At 39.5% G+C, this 21275-nt stretch overlaps 1 protein-coding gene and 1 long non-coding RNA gene across 6 annotated transcripts; both read left to right on the forward strand.

The window, feature by feature from the left end:
* Positions 1-340: 340 nt before the first annotated feature.
* On the forward strand, positions 341-21123 carry LOC119500425. The gene is made up of 3 exons (XR_005209619.1): positions 341-456; positions 20945-20976; positions 21102-21123. It is a non-coding gene; the product is annotated as an uncharacterized LOC119500425 (long non-coding RNA).
* sf3b1 (splicing factor 3b, subunit 1) lies at positions 2560-16583 on the forward strand. Of its 5 annotated transcripts, XM_037790129.1 has the most exons (24): positions 2560-2691; positions 4618-4790; positions 5114-5215; positions 5401-5515; positions 7934-8013; positions 8131-8334; positions 8548-9022; positions 9156-9277; positions 9383-9580; positions 9703-9804; positions 10959-11138; positions 11226-11312; positions 11706-11976; positions 12223-12368; positions 12527-12673; positions 12998-13123; positions 13710-13931; positions 14042-14224; positions 14315-14426; positions 14533-14653; positions 14746-14877; positions 15148-15420; positions 15536-15752; positions 15962-16583. In XM_037790129.1, the coding sequence occupies exons 1-24, from the start codon at positions 2565-2567 to the stop codon at positions 16118-16120; spliced, it is 4074 nt and encodes a 1357-aa protein (XP_037646057.1). In that variant the 5' UTR covers positions 2560-2564; the 3' UTR covers positions 16121-16583. The 5 variants fall into 5 exon arrangements, 4 of the variants coding, with proteins under 4 accessions (XP_037646057.1, XP_037646060.1, XP_037646059.1 ...); XM_037790130.1 differs by lacking the exons at positions 2560-2691; positions 4618-4790; positions 5114-5215; positions 5401-5515 and adding an exon at positions 5604-7588 and having other exon boundaries at positions 15962-16120; XR_005209618.1 differs by lacking the exons at positions 8548-9022; positions 9156-9277; positions 9383-9580; ... (13 more) ...; positions 15536-15752; positions 15962-16583 and adding an exon at positions 7534-7588 and having other exon boundaries at positions 8131-8193.
* Positions 21124-21275: the final 152 nt, after the last annotated feature.

A 21275-nucleotide genomic window follows, 5' to 3' on the forward strand; every position in this document is an offset into this window, starting at 1 on the left:
AAGAAAAAAAGTAATAATATTACGAGAAAAAATTATTAATACTACGAGAAAAAAGTAATAATATTACGAGAAAAAAGTAATAATATTACGAGAAAAAAGTCGTAATGTCAAGAGAATAAAGTCATAACATTACAAGAAAAAAAATCGTAAGTTACGAGAATAAAGTCATAACTTTACGAGAAAAAAAATCTTAATATTACGAGAATAAAGTCATAAGATTACAAGGAAAAAAAAGAAAATAACACGTAAAATAACTACTTTATAATATTGACTTTATTCTCATAATACAACTTTTTTCTCATAAACTTATGACTTTATTCTCGAAATCTCTGATTTATTTCTTTTCCTCAATGTGGCCCTAAGACTCTGTCTTACCATAGACCTACAACAATGATAAATAAAAATGAAAATGTAAACAAAAAACAGTTATTCATTTCCATTTTTAAAAATCCACAGGTAGCCACTGGAGAGGTGGAGTATGTGGCTCCAGAGCCGCAAGTTGCAGACCCTTGGTATAGGATTTCTAGCCTAAGATAATTTGCAGACCTTGTCCCTGGTTAGGCTTTTAAGATAGATAGATAGATAGATAGGTAGTAACTTTATTGATCCCGAGGGAAATTCAAGTTTCCAGCATCACAGTTCCATAGTGCAAAACATGTTAGTAAAAAGACAGTAAGAAAGTTAGTAGTGCAAAGTACAAATTATAAAAAAATATACCAGATATAAAAATACTAGGAGATGAAGAAAACTGTTAAAACTGAATATAGTGCAGGGTAACAGGTGACATTTGTTCAGATCTTTTTTTTCAGACTTTTTTTTCGGACATTTTTCAGATCTTTTTTTCAGACATTTTTCAGATCTTTTTTTTCAGACTTTTTTTCGGACATTTTTCGGATCTTTTTTTCAAACTTTTTTTGTTCGACATTTTTCATATCTTTTTCTACACACTTTTTTTTCAGACACTTTTCAGATCTTTTTTTTTTAGACTTTTTTGTACGACATTTTTTTCAGATCTATTTTTCAGACTTTCTTTTCGGACATTTTTCAGATCTTTTTTTTCAGACTTTTTTTGTCCGACTTTTTTCAGATATTTTTTTTCAGACTTTTTTTGTCCGACATTTTTCAGATATTTTTTTCAGTTTTTTTTTTCAGACTTTTTTCAGATATTGTTTTCTGGACATTTTTCAGATATTTTTTTTCAGACATTTTTCAGATATTTTTTTTCGGACATTTTTCAGATATTTTTTTTCAGACATTTTTCAGATATTTTTTTTCGGACATTTTTCAGATATTTTTTTCAGACTTTTTTCAGATATTTTTTTCAGTCTTTTTTTTCAGACTTTTTTCAGATATTTTTTTCTGGACATTTTTCAGATATTTTTTTTCAGACATTTTTCAGACATTTTTTTTCGGACATTTTTCAGATATTTTTTTTCAGACATTTTTCAGATATTTTTTTTCGGACATTTTTCAGATATTCTTTTTCAGACATTTTTCAGACATTTTTTTTCAGACTTTTTTTGTCCGACATTTTTCAGATATTTTTTTTCAGACTTTCTTTTCGGACATTTTTCAGATATTTTTTTTCAGACTTTTTTTGTCCGACATTTTTCAGATATTTTTTTTTCAGACCATTTTTTCAGATATTTCTTTTCAGATATTTTTTTTCAGATATTTTTTTCGGACATTTTTCAGATATTTTTTTCGGACATTTTTCAGATTTTTTTTTCAGACTTTTTTCAGATTTTTTTTCAGACTTTTTTTCAGATTTTTTTTGTCCGACATTTTTCAGATTTTTTTTTCAGACTTTTTTCAGATATTGTTTTCTGGACATTTTTCAGATTTTTTTTTTGGACATTTTTCAGATTTTTTTTTTCGGACATTTTTCAGACTTTTTTTGTCCGACATTTTTCAGATATTGTTTTTTCGGACATTTTTTTCAGATATTTTTTGTCCTACATTTTTCAGATTTTTTTTTTCAGACATTTTTCAGACTTTTTTTGTCCGACATTTTTCAGATATTTTTTTTCAGACTTTTTCAGATATTTTTTTCAGATATTTTTTTTCAGACTTTTTCAGATATTTTTTTCAGATATTTTTCGGACATTTTTTTTCAGACATTTTTTGTCTGACATTTTTCAGATATTTTTTTCGGACGTTTTTCAGATCCTTATTTTTGGGGCGGCTGTCGCTCAGAGGGTAGAGCAGGTTGTCCACCAATCGGAAGTGTATAGACTCTACACTTCATGTCAGTATTCACCCACTGTCCACTACACTGTAGAGCGCTTTGAGGTCGGAAGACCAGAAAAGCGCTATATAAATGCAAGTCCAGAAGAGACTGTTAAAATGAATATAGTGCAGGATAACAACGGATATACAGGACTATTAAAAATGTGAATATAGTGCTAAAGGTGATATAGTGCTGGATAATAAAATATAATAATAATATATATAAATATAATAATATATATATATTTTTTTGCACTATCCCCTTTGCTGCTGTACACTGCAAATTTCCCCACTGCGGGACTAATAAAGGAATATCTTTATCTTATCTAATGCACATGCAACCGCCAATAAACACCAGAGAGGAGGAGGAAGAAGAACCGGAAGGCTGGATTAAACACACTTCCGGTGTCAGACTCGAACAAACCAGCACCAAAATGGCGAAGATCGCCAAAACGCACGAAGGTAAATTACTTCTATAAACTCACCAAATAGCCTCTATTTCTCATGACTTTTCACCATATTTAGTTTCATGAACTCCTGCAGCACATGTTGCAGTATGTGTAGCTCTTCGTGGTGTGTTTATTAGTAGTTTAAAAGCTGAATGAGCAGCAGCAGCAGCAGCAGGCCGAGCTGCGACGCAACGAGGACGGATCACATAATGGCGCAGGATGCTAGCTCGTTAGCTCGGTGGTTAGCATCCGTCACCGCGCCAGATATGTCCATTTATTATCATATATATACACAACTTCTCCACCAGACTCACCGGCGTGCTTACATTAATATCCAAGCATGTGTTTTATTGTATAACTAGTTAGCTAATCACGTTTTGTTGTTGATTAAATGCTAATATGATCTCAAGTTAGCTAACCCAGTTAGCATTAGCTTCATTTTAACAACACCACCAGACCAACACGTTTCATGTACGTGCAGTGAAGTGTGTGTTTGTGTTCGTTAACAGAGATGGAGACGGTTTAGACAATCTAAATAGTTTCCAATTCAATCTACTAATTGATTAATCAACTCATATTTTCTGCTGTACTTGTATTAAGTGTTGGGAAGTTTAGTTTATATAACAAAACATCATATTTTATCAAAAATCTCTTGAACATAAATAGGTTTAAATCAAACCACAGTGAAATAGAATAGGGAGAAATACATGTTTTCAGAGATTTTGGGTTTTATTTTCAATAGTTTCCAGGGATTTAAATGCACAATTCCTGTGTGGTGTGTGTGATTTTGGTACCAATTAATGTGTACTACTAACTTTTCTATATAAATAAGCCGGCAGTTCAAGCTTACTTCTTGGTCTGTTATTCTTGAGTTATAAACTGCTCCTCAGAACCTAGAACTGGTCCTAGCTATCTGTAAATACCTGCAGTGCTACACAAGCACATGTTTTATTGTATAACTACCTTGCTAATCACTATTTATTGTTGATTAAATGCAAAATGGAATTCAAGTTATTAATAGCTTCATTTTAACAACACAACCTCGACCACACGTTACACAGACGTGCAGTGAAATGTGTATTCGTGTAACTGTTATTGCCTCTGTGTCTTTGTAAACAGAGACTGAGATGGCTTAAAACAGGGGTCAGCAAGCTTTACTACCAAAAGAGCCATTTTAGGCAAATTAATAATAATAAAAAAATCTGTCTGGAGCTGCAAAACATTTGAGCATTGTGATGAAGGTAACACAGTTTATAGTCTCAGTATATAAGTCTAATGCAGTGAGGGCCAAAGAGACAATGTACTACAGAGTTTCAGGGCCACATTGAGGGAAAAAACATCAGAGATTTACAGAATAAAGTCACAATATAACGAGACAAAAATCATAACTTTACGAGAAAAAAAGTCGTAATATTACTAGAATAAAGTCGTAACTTTACAAGAAAAAAAGTCGTAACACACAACTTTCTCAGGAAATCTGAATTGATAAGAATTCCAGTGTAATTAAATCAAACTATTGTCTTAATCTGATAAATCAGTATTTGTGTGCTGTGCATGCATGTAAACATAGTCAGTATATAGCTGGAAATATATATATATTTATATATATTTATATATATATATATATATATATATATATATAAGTTTCCTATAATTTCCCTTGAAAGTGTTATGTTCATTTAGCACTAAAGTTCTTAATTAAATGAGAAAACACACACAAAAATAGACTTTGCCATGTGGTTATTTCATTTAGACTATTTATTAATTGAACTACCAGAAAACACGCTATATTGTGATATATATCGTTATTGAGATATGAAATGACCTATATCAGGATAGAAGATTTTGTCCATATCGCCCAGCCCTACTGCAGAGTTCGATGTTTCGGCAGTTATGTAAATTCTCATCCTCTCTTGTTTCTTTCTTCACTTCCCGGTAGATATCGAGGCCCAGATCCTGGAGATCCAGGGGATGAAGGCCACCCTGCTGGAGGAAGGAGAGCAGGGAGTGGGCCTTGACTCCACTGGATTTTTTGACCAGGAGATCTATGGAGGCAGCGACAGCCGCTTTGCTGGATATGTCACTTCCATCGCTGCCAATGAACAGGAGGATGTAAGTATTCAGATCCTTTACTTAGTAAATAATTAATTACTTGAGTATATGTACTTGGTTACATTTCCACCACTGACGAGGGCATAGATATATTTCTCCAGAGTAGTTGCAGAGTGTTGCCTTATAAACTCGAGATCCTCCTTTAACTAAATCGTGTTATAATACTCTCACTGATACATTTTACTGTTACATAAATTCGATCACAATTCCACAGTTTTTTTGGGGAGTTTGACTGCTCCCCTCTGCTTGTTGCATATGAGCTAGGAGAGTCTTGCCAATTTGGTGAGATTTGACTAGACTCTGGTCTCTCTTTCCTTCCTCAGGATGATGAAGAGGATTCCTCAACAAGCTTGTTGGGACAGAAGAAGCCAGGGTACCATGCACCAGTGGCGATACTCAATGCCATTCCTCAGTCAGACGAGCAAGTAAGTGTTGTCTTAAATATCATATTTTCATCCCTGTTTTCTTGCTATCAAATACTCTCTGTGTGGTGTTAAAGTGAATTTTCTGATATTGTAGAATAAAGCAGTTTCTTTTTTTAATTGTGCGTGAAACAGGCCTTTTACTTTTCAGTTTGGAAATAAACTTACACCCCATCTTTGTTTTGCAGTACGACCCATTTGCAGAGCATCGTCCGCAGAAGATTGCAGAGCGGGAAGATGAATACAAAGCCCGACGCAGACAGATGATCATCTCGCCTGAGCGTCTCGACCCTTTTGCAGACGGTAAATTTAGCTATTTTTTGACTTCATTACACGTTCCCCATTTCCTCCCCCCTTTTCACGGTTCACTTTTTCGTGACCCCCCATGACAACCAATGGTTTCGCACCCATAGTTTTGCTGTTTTAACCCTTCGACCACAATGCAATAACTTGCCTCCCAGACTTGATGCCTTCCCCGTGGTCAATCCTCTGTGGTCCAAGAACATTTTGTGTCATTGTACGTTTTCTTCCTAATATATGATCTACATTTGTTTTGACTTCCAACTTTGCAACAGCTATCAGTATGGGCCCAAAGTTTATCTTCAGTATTCAGGTTTTAAAAATTATTTTCATTATCTTAATGTGCAAAATTAAAGTTTTATTCTGGTGCGTGCAATAAAATATAGTGCACTGTAGGGTTGCCATGCTTTTCAGTGGGAGAGGTGGTTAGGTGCTCAATGTTCAAAGGGGTAATTCACCTAACAAACGTGGGTCGCAGATGAGCGGTGTGTGAGTCGAAGGGTTAACAATCCCATGTGAGCGTCAGCCTAAATTATTATGGGAAAGTGCAGTGTCTTCTAGTCGTAGCATATTAAGGATTAAGTGTAAATTTGATGGTTTAGCTATGGTGTAATTCACCTGCCATTGAAGCGTGCTATGTCATGCTGAGCTCAGTAACTGATGACAAACAACAACCTGCTCGCTTATAGACAGAGCTTTAGTAGAGACAAATATGCTTGGTCACTTTGGCATAGTCAACTCAGGATCAATAGGGTTATATAATAACATAAAAGTCACAATCAGATCTAGTTTGCCTTCCCAGTTACTCATTGTCTGGGTTGTAATTTAAGTGGTTACTTGACCACCTCGGTTGGCTTGTAAAACTTAATAGATACGCATGGCCCGTGGGCCTCAACATAGGACATGACAAGGTAGTTATAACTTACTAAGTGTGGCCAGCTTTTCTTATAGATTTTTGGATTAGGCTTATTGGGGTTTAATTTATTTTGCAAGACTTAAAAACTGCCTGGAAGTGTAGAAAGATGCAAGAGCCAACAAGTTTATCTTTCTTTCCATTTTTATTACATCTTCACTTCCACTGACAATATGAGCTTTAAATGGCCTGAGAGCTTCAGGTTCGGTCTAGGTAGGGCTTATCTGAAGCCTGCATGTAGAGAGAGCTCTTTGTACAAAGTTGTTGTGTAAATATATTTTTATTTTACAACTCTCTCTGTAAAATAGAAATATGTTATCAAGAAAAATTGTGTACCACAATACCACAGGCCCATACTAACTGTCCTTAATTTCTCTCCTACAGCAGTACTGCTTTGCCAGTCCTGTACTGCACTCTGTTAAGGGTGCAGCAACTCATCCTGTGTAGGTTATGGGGAACACAGAGAACTGTGCACTTGTCAGTTTGGTCAGGGTCCACTGGCTGCTTGTTTGGGGCCTGTGAGGGGAATGAGATGCATCCCAGCTACAACAAACCTCAAGCCCAAGAAGTTTTTTTTTATTTGGCTTATCAATTTACTACAAATTTAGATCATATTTCCCATGCATTCATGATGGAAAATGACTGCCCAAATATTTGACTACATATCTTATCCTTATGTCATCAGTCACTTTTGTCAAGAAAAGGAAGTCAAGATCTAAATGCACGACGATTGGATAATAACCAGTGCTATTATGACAATTCAATTTGGCTCTGACATGTCGTATTGTCATATTTTAGACTAGACTTATCATTATTTTTTGCCTCATTTTTATATTTGAATGCCAGAGTAGATGCTCATATTTTGTGGTAATGTCATTCCTAGATGTAGCCTCAACATCTTGACTTAATTTTTATATGCTAGTGTAAACATTTGGGAATCTGGACCACATAGTCTCCATATGATTTTTTTCTAGTTTTGTGGATATGCCCCAAGAAGATGCTTTGTTTTTTGAGTGCCATAAATCAATGCAACAAAGGTGGTATACTGTTGTGTGTGAGTTCAAACCCTTTTCCAAAGTGTTACTAATGGTAAAGAGAAATTTTCTAGGCTTCTTTTCTGCCGGTTGAAGTCTGACTGCAGATGGACCCTTGGCACTGAAAGTGTACGTATTCTGAAGAGCACAGCCCAGGACCCCTGCATCAGTGATGGCTATAACTTCTTAATCCACTTTAAGAAAACACCACAACCTCAGCTCTTCTTCTCTATGTATCTGCTTGTTTTTCTTTAGAATGCTATGACTGTATGTAAGAAAGACAAATGTATATTTGTATGTAATTCAGTAGGAATGTTTTGTGAATTATAAAAACAGGAACGTAAGTTAATCTGTTGGTTAAAGAGAGTCAGGGTTAGCTGGCTGTGTTTGTGCTTGCTGTGTTTGTAATAACTTGGGTCCCTAGAGTGTATACTGATGAGTGTCCTATGTTCTTGTTCGTGCTCTTTCGCGCAGGGGGCAAAACGCCGGACCCCAAGCTGCAGGTCAGGTCGTATGTGGACGTCATGTTGGAGCAAAACCTGTCCAAAGAGGAGGTGAGCGGCTATCCACTTTTCCAACTTTTCAGATGTTAATCTTTCAGAGTCCCGTGTTTTGTTGCACCACAGTTGTATTGTTTTTTTTCCTGACGATTTGTGCATTTTTGTTTGCAGAGAGAGATTCGTCAGCAGATGGTAGAGAAGGCCAAAGCTGGGGAACTGAAAGTTGTCAACGGGTCCGCTGCCTCCCAAGCTGCTGCTGCTGCTGCCGCCGCTGCGAAACGTAAACGCCGCTGGGACCAGACAGCTGACCAAACGCCCTCTAATGCTACACCCAAAAAGGTGTCCAGCTGGGACCAGGCTGACAACTCTGCTGAGGTGAGCCACTCAAGTTTCAGCCTCTAACTGTTTGATGGATAACTTAAGCGCTTTGTAGTGGATACAAATATTTTAGTTAATTCCTCATAAATACTCAGTAAAACATAATTTGGTAACGAGGGAATCCACTAATATAGGACATCTATTTTGAAGTTGTAGATTGTCTCACTCATGTTTTTGATCTCATATTTTCTTGTTCCTGGTCCCTTGTAGACTCCAGGACACACACCAGGACACACCCCCGCACACACACCTTCAAACAGCCGATGGGATGAAACCCCTGGCCGCCCTAAAGGCAGCGAGACACCAGGGGCCACCCCCAGTACCCGCATGTGGGACCCCACTCCCAGTCACACACCTGCTGGCGCTGCCACCCCTGGCAGAGACACGCCTGGCCATGCCACACCTGGCCATGGTGGAGCCACAGGAAGTGTACGCAAGAACCGCTGGGACGAAACCCCAAAGACAGAGAGGGAAACGCCGGGACACGGGAGTGGCTGGGCTGAAACGCCACGCACAGACAGAGGAGATGAGTCGGTGGGCGAGACTCCAACCCCAGGGGCCAGTAAGAGGAAGTCTCGATGGGATGAAACCCCTGCCAGTCAGATGGGATCCTCAACACCACTACTCACCCCGGGAAAAACTCCCATCGGAACGCCAGCTATGAACATGGCTACCCCAACGCCAGGTAAGAAGGAAGGAAGAAGGAAACCTCATTTGCAGAATCTAATGGACATCATATATTAGTCTCATGGAACATCAGGCCCCTTAATGGTTATACTGTGTTTTTAAAATAAATTTCCTCTTCTGTTTTTTTTCAGGTCACCTGATGAGCATGACTCCAGAGCAGTTGCAGGCATGGAGGTGGGAGAGGGAGATTGATGAGAGGAACCGGCCACTCACAGATGAGGAGCTTGACGCCATGTTCCCAGAGGGATACAAGGTCCATGCCCCTTTTTATTATATTTAATTCTCAAGTGACAAAAATATGAGTAAATATAATTTAAAAGTAGTCACAGTACTGACAGTCTGTTGTTCTTCTCCACAGGTCTTGCCTCCACCAGCAGGCTACGTGCCGATCCGTACTCCGGCGCGTAAGCTGTCAGCCACGCCAACCCCCATCGGAGGCATGACGGGCTTCCACATGCAGGTGGAGGACCGCACCACGAAACAGATGAACGACCAGCCCTCAGGAAACCTCCCCTTCCTCAAACCTGATGACATCCAGTATTTTGACAAACTGCTGGTGAGCATCCCATTTGTGCTCACAACATACGTTTAACCGCTTTAGAATCAACAGCTGGGGATGTTTGTCCTGTCTGAAGTTCAACATGTGTGTTGATGACTATCTCTGTATGTTTGTGTTAGGTGGAGGTGGATGAGTCCACGTTGAGCCCTGAGGAGCAGAAAGAGAGGAAGATCATGAAGCTGCTGCTGAAGATTAAAAATGGAACACCACCCATGAGAAAGGTTTGTCACTGGGTTTATTTCTTCACTTTGAGTCCTCATATGATTTCCAATATCCCCTACAACAGTCCCCAAATGTCCCATAGATGAATACGGCAAAATGCCGGAAGTAACCAAGTTGCTATTATTGCGGTGGCATCTCCTTACAGTACACACACATTTGAATACAATATGTCCTAAAAGAAGTTTACAATTTTCCACTTTTACCTTTACTTTCTATATAACGTTACTTTTGACAATGATTTTCAGGAGTTCGGGAAGAACCTGAGCAGTTCTCAGCTGCCTAACATTAGCCTGACATGGTGAAATAAGTAACTTCAACTAAGTTAACACTGCTTAGCTAGCGTAACTAACATTAGTGGGCTAAAGGCACTGTCTAGAGTCTGCGGTGGCCCCACAGAATTAATTAACTCAATCAACCAACTGTGGCGTTATTGTGAAATATAAACGTCAGTTGCTCTATCCAAGGCAACCTAATGACCACAAAGTAAACATCATTAATCGCTCTGCACCACAAAGTGTCTGCTAATTGTGTTAACTGACTCTAAGCTGAAAGCATCGTGGTTGCTCGTAGTGACGGCAGCTGTTGAAAACACGAGCAGAGCATGTTGGTGTGGTCGTAAAGGCCTTCAATTTGATTTTAATCCATTTTAAATACATACTCATCTGTGTTTATTATCTAAACCAACCAGTTACTTAACTAACTATGAGCAAACACGGACGCTTTCAGCTGAAAGTCGCCAATTAACACGGTTAGCAGACAGTTAAATCACTACGACTTGCCACCGCAGTAATGGCGGCACCGCTAGATCGCGGAACACAAAAAGCGATTGCCGGATTTGTCTATATTCTCTTTGAGCTTCTCCTGACCCATTTCTACTCGTCATAAATCTGCCTTGTAATAGCATGAAGCACAACAACAGCACTTATTGCAAGATCAACACCCAGCGCTGAGCCTGACTGTGGCTGCAGTGTGAATATTTGCTTGCTAAAGAATCTCCTCTCTGAGGAGCTGCTGCTTTCAGTGGAGGTCTGAGTTTAGACCATCATGCTCTGCTGGGAGCAGCAGACAGAAATCCGCAGATCTGTAGAGACTGAAGCCTGTCTGACTCTCTGACTGCCTGTCTGACTGATCCTCTCCCCTCTCTTGTCTCCAGGCCGCTCTGCGTCAGATCACAGATAAAGCTCGTGAATTTGGAGCAGGCCCCCTGTTCAATCAGATCCTGCCATTACTCATGTCGCCCACCCTGGAGGACCAGGAGCGCCATCTGCTGGTTAAAGTCATCGACCGTATCCTCTACAAACTTGATGACCTGGTTCGACCATACGTACACAAGGTAGGCTCGGCGTGAAAAAGATCTAAGCTTATATTTTTTTGTGGATTGTGTGTGAGGAACTTAACTTACTGTCCTCTTTGTGTCCAGATCCTGGTGGTGATTGAGCCCCTGCTGATTGATGAGGACTACTATGCCAGAGTAGAAGGCAGAGAAATCATCTCTAACTTGGCAAAGGTAATGTGGAGCACTTTTTTTTACGTACACCCTGCTTCCTGCGAACTATTCTCGCCTGTTCAACCAGTCCGTGGTTCGGATCAGGGCTAGTCGTTCGCTAGATTAACACCAACATGAGAGCTAGCAGACCTGATGTTCATACCTTGTCTGTTCTCAATCTGCACCCGTTGGTTACAATCAGATATTTCACTAACAGAATTTAGTTAGTTGTTGTTTTTTCAGTGTCAATATATGCAGAATTGTTGACACAAATGTAAACTGTGCACCTGAACCAGGTTTAGCATAAAAACTGGTACACCTTCTGTTTAATTTGAACGTCTGCCCTGCTGTCTGATGCCATCATGGTAAATGTCTGGAGATCTGACTCATTCGTCTTCTTCCTGTCCGTCCCAGGCGGCCGGTTTGGCTACGATGATCTCCACAATGAGACCTGATATCGACAACATGGACGAGTACGTGAGAAACACCACAGCCCGAGCCTTCGCCGTGGTGGCCTCCGCTCTTGGCATTCCCTCCCTCCTTCCGTTTCTCAAAGCCGTGTGTAAAAGCAAGAAGTCCTGGCAGGCCCGGCACACAGGCATCAAGATCGTGCAGCAGATCGCCATCCTCATGGGCTGTGCCATTCTGCCCCACCTTCGTAGCTTGGTGGAGATCATCGAACACGGTCAGTCCTAGTGTTACAGACTTTCACTGTTGATTATTATCAAATTGTAAAATAAAGTACAAAATAGGTCATTGCAGTTCATATTTTCATTTTCACTCTAAACTGAACCCTAAAATTGATTTAAAAAGGGCTTAAATTGTGGCAAACCTGCAGATAGAGTTCATAATTGTTCAATAAACACTGTCATAATGTCTGTAATAAAATGTGTTCACGCTTTGACTGTTTGTTTTGACTGTGATGCCGCAGGTCTGGTGGACGAGCAGCAGAAGGTGAGGACCATCAGTGCCCTGGCTATAGCTGCCCTCGCTGAAGCCGCTACACCCTACGGTATCGAGTCCTTTGACTCTGTCCTCAAGCCGCTGTGGAAGGGTATCAGACAGCACAGAGGAAAGGTAAGAAGTCAAGAACAAATAGCATTTATTGTAAGATCCACACCCCCATAAGCCTGCATGTGGCCACGGTGTGAATATTTGCTTGCTATAAAGTCTCCTTGGCGGAGCGGTTGAGCTGAGTTTGTATTTATATATTATTTCTCCCTCTTTGTCACCAGGGTCTGGCTGCTTTCCTCAAAGCTATCGGTTACCTGATCCCACTGATGGACGCCGAGTATGCAAACTACTACACCAGAGAGGTGATGTTGATCCTCATCCGAGAGTTCCAGTCCCCTGATGAGGAGATGAAGAAGATTGTGCTCAAGGTAAGGGAGGGGGAGAATAACTCAAGTCTTACCGACATCTGTAGCCAAAAAAAATGCTTCTAAAAACTTAAGCTAACTTCCTGCGACTCATTCTCGCCTGTTCAGCCACTACATGGTTGCGTCAGGGCTAGTATGTCGCTATATGAACACCAGCACGAGAATTAGCAGAGCTGGTAACCTTTGTCCTTTCTGTTCTCACCCTGCACCCGTTGGTTACATCTGCGTTTTGTCTGAACCAAGAGGTCCAAAGAAAAACTTTTAAACCTGAATCCTTGTTGATGTTAGTTTCCTTCTCTGACCTGCACTTGTGTTTTTGTCTCGTAGGTGGTGAAGCAGTGTTGTGGCACTGATGGTGTGGAAGCCAACTACATTAAGACTGAGATCCTGCCCCCCTTCTTCAAGCACTTCTGGCAGCACAGGATGGCTCTGGACAGACGCAACTACAGACAGGTTAGCAAACACACAAGTTTAACTTAAAAAAAAGTCAGTACCAGGGGACTTAGTTCCCTTTTGTCAATCTAATGAATCCAATAATTACCTTTTTAAAATATGACCATGTTCTCTTGTTAATAATAGCTGAAGTATACACTAACAGATGTCACATCATGTCATCAAAAGATTAAGATTTAAGCTTCTTCCTGCGAACTATTCTCGCCTGTTCAACCAGTCCGTGGTTCAGATCAGGGCTAGTCGTTCGCTAGATTAACACCAACATGAGAGCTAGCAGACCTGACGTTTAATGTCTCGTCTGTTCTCAATCTGCACCCGTTGGTAACAATCAAATATTCCACTTACAGAATTGTATTTATTGATTTGATAGATATCAATCACTGCCACTGTTAGGACAGATAAAAATGCAGACTTGTTTTGCCACTTTTTTTTTTAGCTAAATAAATGTTAAAATGACATGTATTGCTTTGCCATTGTGTCCACAAACATGACGCAATTATTACAGCAAGCAAACTATTGGGGGGGTTCTGAAGCTTTTGCACCAATCCCTCACACATTTTTGAACCGTCTTTCTTACCCTGAACAGTTGGTGGACACCACAGTGGAGCTGGCCAACAAAGTGGGAGCAGCAGAGATCATTTCTCGCATCGTTGATGACCTGAAAGATGAGGCGGAGCAGTACAGAAAGATGGTGATGGAGACCATTGAGAAAATCATGGGCAACCTGGGTGCAGCCGACATCGACCACAAGCTGGAGGAGCAGTTGATCGACGGTATCCTGTACGCCTTCCAGGAGCAGACAACCGAGGTGAGAGGGATGATGCTGCAGAAATCTTATAATGGCTTGCAATTCAATATTCAAGAGCTGTAGAGTGTATTTATTTTAAATTAATTTGATCCCTTCTCGTTTTCCTCCAGGACTCTGTGATGCTGAATGGTTTCGGCACCGTGGTGAACGCCCTTGGGAAACGCGTGAAGCCCTACCTGCCTCAGATCTGCGGTACGGTGCTGTGGCGTCTCAACAACAAATCCGCCAAAGTCCGTCAGCAGGCTGCCGACCTGATCTCACGTACGGCCGTGGTCATGAAGACTTGTCAGGAGGTACGCTATGAAGACACACACAAACTCAAAGACACAACTGTATGACTTATTTTAGAAACTAATGCATGTTCTGTTTGTCCGTCACTGCAGGAAAAGCTGATGGGTCACTTGGGGGTGGTGCTGTACGAGTACCTAGGAGAGGAGTACCCTGAGGTGTTGGGTAGCATCCTGGGAGCACTGAAGGCCATCGTTAACGTTATTGGTACGTCTCCTCACTACATCATCAATGTATTTTCAAGGATAAACCTGTTTAGCTTTGATTCAGAAACATCTGGATAGCTAATAGATCATGTTTCTTCTCATTGCAGGTATGCACAAGATGACTCCACCAATCAAAGACCTGCTTCCTCGTTTGACTCCCATCCTGAAGAACAGACATGAGAAAGTGCAGGAGAACTGTATCGACCTTGTGGGCAGGATCGCTGACAGGTCGGTAGAATAAAACCTCAGATTGAAGTTATACGAATCTGATTGTTGTGTGTTATTAGAACTTGTATCCTAACTTGTTGTGTATATTTCAGGGGTGCTGAATATGTGTCGGCCAGGGAGTGGATGAGGATTTGTTTTGAACTGCTGGAGCTGCTGAAGGCTCACAAAAAAGCCATCCGCAGAGCTACTGTCAACACGTTTGGTTATATCGCCAAAGCCATCGGGTGAGTGCCATTGAGATCTTCATAAATACCAAATCTGTTTAATTGCCTCTGTTAAGGGTATCTGCTTAACGTCTTTTTAATACATTCTTATGGTGTGTTCACACCAAGAGCTAAATGTTAAAATGCATTTTATGTGCTATTAAAAATGTTTAAATTTAAATTGCAGAAACCCTGTAATGATCTGTGTTTATATTTTAAAAAATCAAACCATTCCCTGTTTCTCTACAAACGGAATCTTAACCAACACTTTGCCCGCCTCCTTCCTCTTAGTCCCCACGACGTCTTGGCCACTCTGCTCAATAACCTGAAGGTCCAGGAGCGTCAGAACAGAGTCTGCACGACCGTGGCCATCGCCATCGTCGCTGAGACCTGTTCACCATTCACGGTGCTGCCGGCGCTCATGAACGAATACCGCGTGCCTGAGCTCAACGTGCAGAACGGTGTGCTCAAGTCCCTCTCCTTCCTGTTTGAGTACATCGGAGAGATGGGCAAAGACTACATCTACGCTGTCACGCCGCTGCTGGAGGACGCTCTCATGGACAGGTGAGTCTTTGCACTCTTATTTTGATGAGTTAAAGTGTATCACTTAAATAAAACATGTAGCTTCTGGTTTATAATTTACATTAAATGTTGACCGCGTACTTGTGTCATCCTGCAGAGACCTGGTCCACAGACAGACCGCCAGCGCAGTGGTCCAGCACATGTCTCTGGGCGTCTACGGTTTCGGCTGTGAAGACTCCCTTAACCACTTGCTGAACTACGTTTGGCCCAACGTGTTTGAGACGTCACCTCACGTGATCCAGGCAGTTATGGGCGCCCTGGAGGGGCTGAGGGTCGCCATCGGGCCCTGCCGCATGCTGCAGTACTGCTTACAGGTGAGGACAACCAGGAAACACAGGATGTTGGCGGCACAACTGGTACCACTTTGGCAGCTCTAATGAATATGGTGCAAAAGTGAAACATTTGACCGCCAGGGAGCAAGACTCTTCAATTTAACGTGTTGGATTAGTTATGGTTGTAAGTGATGGAAAACAAAAAGTGTCTGTGAATAAACCTCTTAATACTGTGTTGCTTGTATCTCCAGGGTTTGTTCCATCCAGCCAGGAAGGTGCGAGACGTCTACTGGAAGATCTACAACTCCATCTACATCGGCTCCCAGGACGCCCTCATCGCTCACTACCCACAAGTCTACAACGACGAGAAGAACATGTACGTCCGCTACGAGCTGGATTACGTCTTGTAAATATTAATTCATGTGCTCTCCGCTTCACTCTCCATTGTCGTCTCCAATCCTCGTCTAGGACTGAGGCTGTTTTAATTTAGCAACAGTAATGTTTCCCAGGGTAAAAAACAATCCAGCACAGGCCACATTCAGCCTCTGTTTGATGACACTTTATTGACCCTGAAATGAAAAAAATGAGCATGAGATTAGAGAGAAATAAGAGGAACGTTGTAGTCTTAATTTGTCCTCTTTTTTGAGTGTTCCCTGTAAGGAATGGCCGAGGTCAGACCAGCCTTGATTTGAAGAATGCAGAACAAGTCATCACAATGTTTTAAATATTTGGATTATTTTTTTTGTTTTGTGTGTAATGATAGGCCTCCGTACCGGCTGCTCCCTTTACACACCCGCTCCTCCTTTCACACCTCTGTTCTTATTAGATTGTTGCTTTATTTAACCGAATAAAATGTTTGTGTATAAAACTCCACTTCTGTGTATCAACATGTTTTTATTTTCTTCATATAATGCCGGGTACACACTACACGAGACACCCCAGGCAAAAAAATTGTTTTTCATGCACTGATTAATTTGAGATTTCAGATTTCCAGATTTCTTCTTTCAGACTGGAGGAAAGAAAACATCCAAAATACACATTTAGGTGTTTATGTTACTACATTTTGTAAATTTGCGTCTGTAGATTTCTCCTAGATTCACCAAAAGTATATAATGGTAGAAAAAAGTTGAATGTAAGCACTAATGTCCTTAAAGAGCTGAATATTTTGATATTGAAACGGTTTCTGTAGCTGAAAGTATGCAGAAGTAGTTAAAGTCCAAAATGTATGAAAGAAATAGAATATGATGCAGGAAAATAAAGATTTGCTGTATTACAGCATTCACACAATAACCCTGCAAGTACCTCAAATGTACTTAATTGCAGATGTACTTGGTTACATTCCACCACTGGTTCACATTATAATCATCAATGAGAGTCGGCTGAATGAACCCTTGTGGTGTCAAGTGTTCCTTCTAGTTTCTTCAGTAGACATTCAGTGTTTCAGACATCCTCGTCTGCCCTTTAAAGGTTTCTGATTACAGGTGAATCTTTAGGGTTAATTGGTTGTTGTTAGGGAGGATCCTCCTTATCATCCTGCTGAGACACAACAGCCAGATAAAGCCCAGGGATGGAGGGAGAGAGGAGAGGGGGAGTCTGCTGCTGGTGGCCTCATTCAGGATGAATTCATCGCTCACATCATAACGTAGTGAACTCAGTCTGACATAATGGAAGCAGCACAAAATATGAGTTCACTTCAGTTACAGACACGGTCTCATAAACTCGGCTACCCTCTGCTTTTTAATCATTTATATTATATGAGTGTTACAGTGGTGGAATGTTACTAAGTACATTTACTCAAGTACGGTACATGAGGTAATTGTATTTTACTTGTTTCAGTTCTAATGTGTTTTACAGATGAATATTCACAAAAATATATATATAAATAAAAAAATAAAAATAGACAACTCAAAACAAAACGGCATGGAAAAAATAATTATTATTATATATATATATATATAATATTAATTATAGTTATATATAATATTATATAATATATATTATTAATTAATTAAATTATTGATAATTAATTATTGGGAAATAATTTTTTACTGCACTATACCTTGCAGATTCAGATTAAATTTATACATTATAATGAATTTATACATGATGTAATATATATTACTGTAAGCTACCCTGCAGTATATAAAGTAGCTAAAATCAGCCCCACCTTTGCAAGCTGCAACATTAAAGTGATAATTACAGAATAATCAATTTCTTTGATCCCAAATAAAGGAAAAAAATGTAAAATAAATACATGAATAAAAATAAATAATAGCCTCAAATGTTCACATGCAGTTTTAAGGGTACCAAATATATTAAGCACAACTGTTATAAACCACCATCACCATAGGTTTGCTTCTCCAAAACACAAACGATACACATATAACAACAAAAACACTTGTGTTAACTTATATTTTATTCATCACAGCTCATGAATAATTACAGTTTATCGCCTCTGCAGATAAATGTGGGATGAAAACAATATTTGCCACAATTAGGGGCCTTAATATTACAATATTACACCACTGTCAGTGTCACCCCTCCATCATACAGCTGAGGAATAAATTGGGAATTCACTTGCACTAAAAAAAAAAAAAGCATGCATGCATGAACGCTCAAAGACTCACAATGGAAAAAAACCTCCCCCACTCTCCCTCCCCTCCATTCACTCACCACCACCACCACCACTGCTGCTGCACAGCCAGTTTCATGTGACCCAGATTCCCCTGGCAGACTCTGGGTCAGCTAATCTGAGTGTGTGTGTGTGTGTGTATTTGAGGCTGTAGCAGAGGGATATCCCTTGAAAACCAGAGGCAAATATGTGCATATATGTGTATGCTTGTGTGTTTAATAGCAAGTCTGCACTACAGGCCTGTATAGCTGGGACTTATTTATGCTTCACAGTTACTCACATGTGGTTGAGCAGCAGTTTATCTGACCCAGGTCATGTGTTCCTGCTGCTGTGTGGTTTACTTTGAGGCTAGTTTGATGAATACACAAACATCAGCATGCTAACATGCAATGACAATGCTAACATGCTGATGTTTAGATTCATATTCAAGAGTTTTATTTGTCACGTACTCACAGGATGTGCAGTGAAATGCAAAGTGGCAGTGCTCACTAGATTATGCAAAACAACATCAACTATACATATCATTTTAAAATGTGATAAAAACTTGTAGGGACAATGGCATTATTTACAATGAGAGGGGTCTATATACAATATGGAATATAAATATAAGTGTGTGAATAGAATAATAATGAGTGTGTGTGTATGTATAGCATGCATAATGTTTATACTAGGGGTGGGGGAAAAAATCAATACAGCATAGTATCAGAATATTTTGCATAACAATATTGTTTAGATACACAGCCGTCACATATCAATCTTTTATTATATTATAAATTGCATTATATAGAGTGAAGATACAGGTATCATATGAAACTACAAAACCTAAGGAATCCACTGGTACCAACCATATGATGTTAGCTTGTCGAGAAGAACGCTAAATAACGTTTCAAACGGAAATAATGGCCATTTTCAAAGGGGTCCCTTGACCTCTGACCTCAAGATATGTGAATGAAAACTCTGAGATGAACAGAGTGAAAACTGCCAGCTGGTGGCGCTAGAGGAGAAGTCAGAGCATCACACTGAAGTCATTAGTTTACATCATCTGGGAACCATGAATGTCTGTGGCAAATTAATCTAGTAGATGTTGAGCTATTTCACAGGATAAGTGGAAACTTTAAGCTACTGGTGACGGAAGAAGAAGAAGAAGAAAAAGAAGAAGAAGAAGAAGTCAAATCATCACCAAATCATAAATATCTTTCATGACAATCCATCCAGTAGTTGTTGAGATATTTCAGTCTGGACCAGAGTGGTGGTCTTGTGGCTAAAAAACATCCTGAACTGGAAAATGTTTTTTTTTTTTTTTTTTATCTTCTAGACACAATAAGGAGCCTCTTCCCTTATAACCTCAGGAATGCATCTCCATGAAACATACATGGGGGTGTCTCTGATGCTGCTGCTTGGTGTGTGTGTGTGTGTGTGTGTGTGTTGAGTCATCACTGGGAGGTAACCTGCCACTCAGGGGTAGATGACTGTGATTAGAAAATGTTTCCATTGTGAGACATTGCGTACATGAAGTGACACGAGCAGTGATGTAGCAGGATAATAAACTGAGATTGTAGACTATAATTTCCAGTTAATTATGACGGAAAGCAACAAACTATAAAAAGCTTTAATTTATACTTCCCTTTTCTTAAAGGTCCATATTGTGATTTTGCATTAATTGAGCCTAAAAAAACGCCTAAAATAACATACCCAAAATTAATCAGGAATAGTTCCTCAACTATAAGGCTTATATGCATATATTTGGTCTCTTTTGAAAGGCAAGAAGCTAAGGAATATAAATCCATCATAAGTAAACTAAACTTTATTACCATGGAGACTAGATGCAATAAAGGAAAAAATAAGATTTTCATCCTCGCCTAGTATAAAATCTAAATTTCAAAGGCAATATCACCATTAAAACTAAGTTCCCATAGACAATAATGCTACTGAATGTCTTCTCCTACTATTTGACTACAACTGTAACTATACATTTGATGAAAATACACTAAAATACAAGTTATGACTTTATTCTTGTAATATTACAACTTTTTTTCTTGTAATATTATGACTTTATTCTGGAAATCTCAGATGTTTTTCCCTCAATGTGGCCCTAATACTCCTTAGTACATTTGCACTTTGGCCCTCACTGCATTAGACTTATATACTATATACTTAGACTGTAAACTGTGTTACCTTCATCACAATGCTCAAATGTTTTGCGGCTCCAGACAGATTTTTTTTTGTTTTTGCCTAAAATGTCTCTTTTGATAGTAAAGGTTGCTGACCCTTGGACTAAGTATACAGTATATAAGTCTAATGCAGTGAGGGCCAAAATGCAAATGTACTATGGAGTATTAAGGCCACATTGAGGGAAAAAAAATCTGAGATTTCCAGAATAAAGTCATAAGTTTACGAGAAAAAAAGAAAATAACACGTAAAATTACTACTTTATAATATTATGACTTTATTCTCGAAATCTCAGATTTATTTCCTTTTCCTCAATGTGGCCGTAATACTCCGTCGTAACGTCCTACCATACACCTACAACAATGATAAATATAAATAAAAATGAAATGTAAACAAAAAACAGTTATTCATTTCCATCTTTATAAATCCACAGGGAGCCACTGGAGAGGAGCTGAAGAGCCTCAGGTGGCAGACCTCTGTCATATACATATATAAACTGTGTTACCTTCATCACAATACTCAAATGTTTTGTGGCTCCAGACAGATTTCATTCAGTTTTTTTTCCTAAAATGTCTCTTCTGATAGTAAAGGTTGCTGACCCCTGACCTATACTTTTTATAAACGTTTGGAGGCTTTAGTTAACCCTCCTGTTGTCTTCCCGTCGACCATGCAACTTTTGTATTCCCGGGTCAAAATTGACCCGGTCTGGTTTGACTGTTTTTAAAGCATACATTATAAATTATCAACCAATTCTGTATTACACC

The sequence above is a fragment of the Sebastes umbrosus genome, chromosome 13, assembly GCF_015220745.1.
Source record: "Sebastes umbrosus isolate fSebUmb1 chromosome 13, fSebUmb1.pri, whole genome shotgun sequence".
In the NCBI taxonomy this organism is placed as follows: domain Eukaryota; kingdom Metazoa; phylum Chordata; class Actinopteri; order Perciformes; family Sebastidae; genus Sebastes; species Sebastes umbrosus.

What these genes read in the sequence shown, in the direction of transcription:
- sf3b1 (XM_037790129.1), top strand. Translation starts at nt 2,565, where the DNA reads ATGCAACCGCCAATAAACACCAGAGAGGAGGAGGAAGAAGAACCGGAA. An exon ending in TGAAGAAGATTGTGCTCAAG is followed by an intron (nt 12,674 to 12,997) that starts GTAAGGGAGGGG and finishes TTTGTCTCGTAG; the next exon opens with GTGGTGAAGCAGTGTTGTGG. An exon ending in TATATCGCCAAAGCCATCGG is followed by an intron (nt 14,878 to 15,147) that starts GTGAGTGCCATT and finishes CCTTCCTCTTAG; the next exon opens with TCCCCACGACGTCTTGGCCA.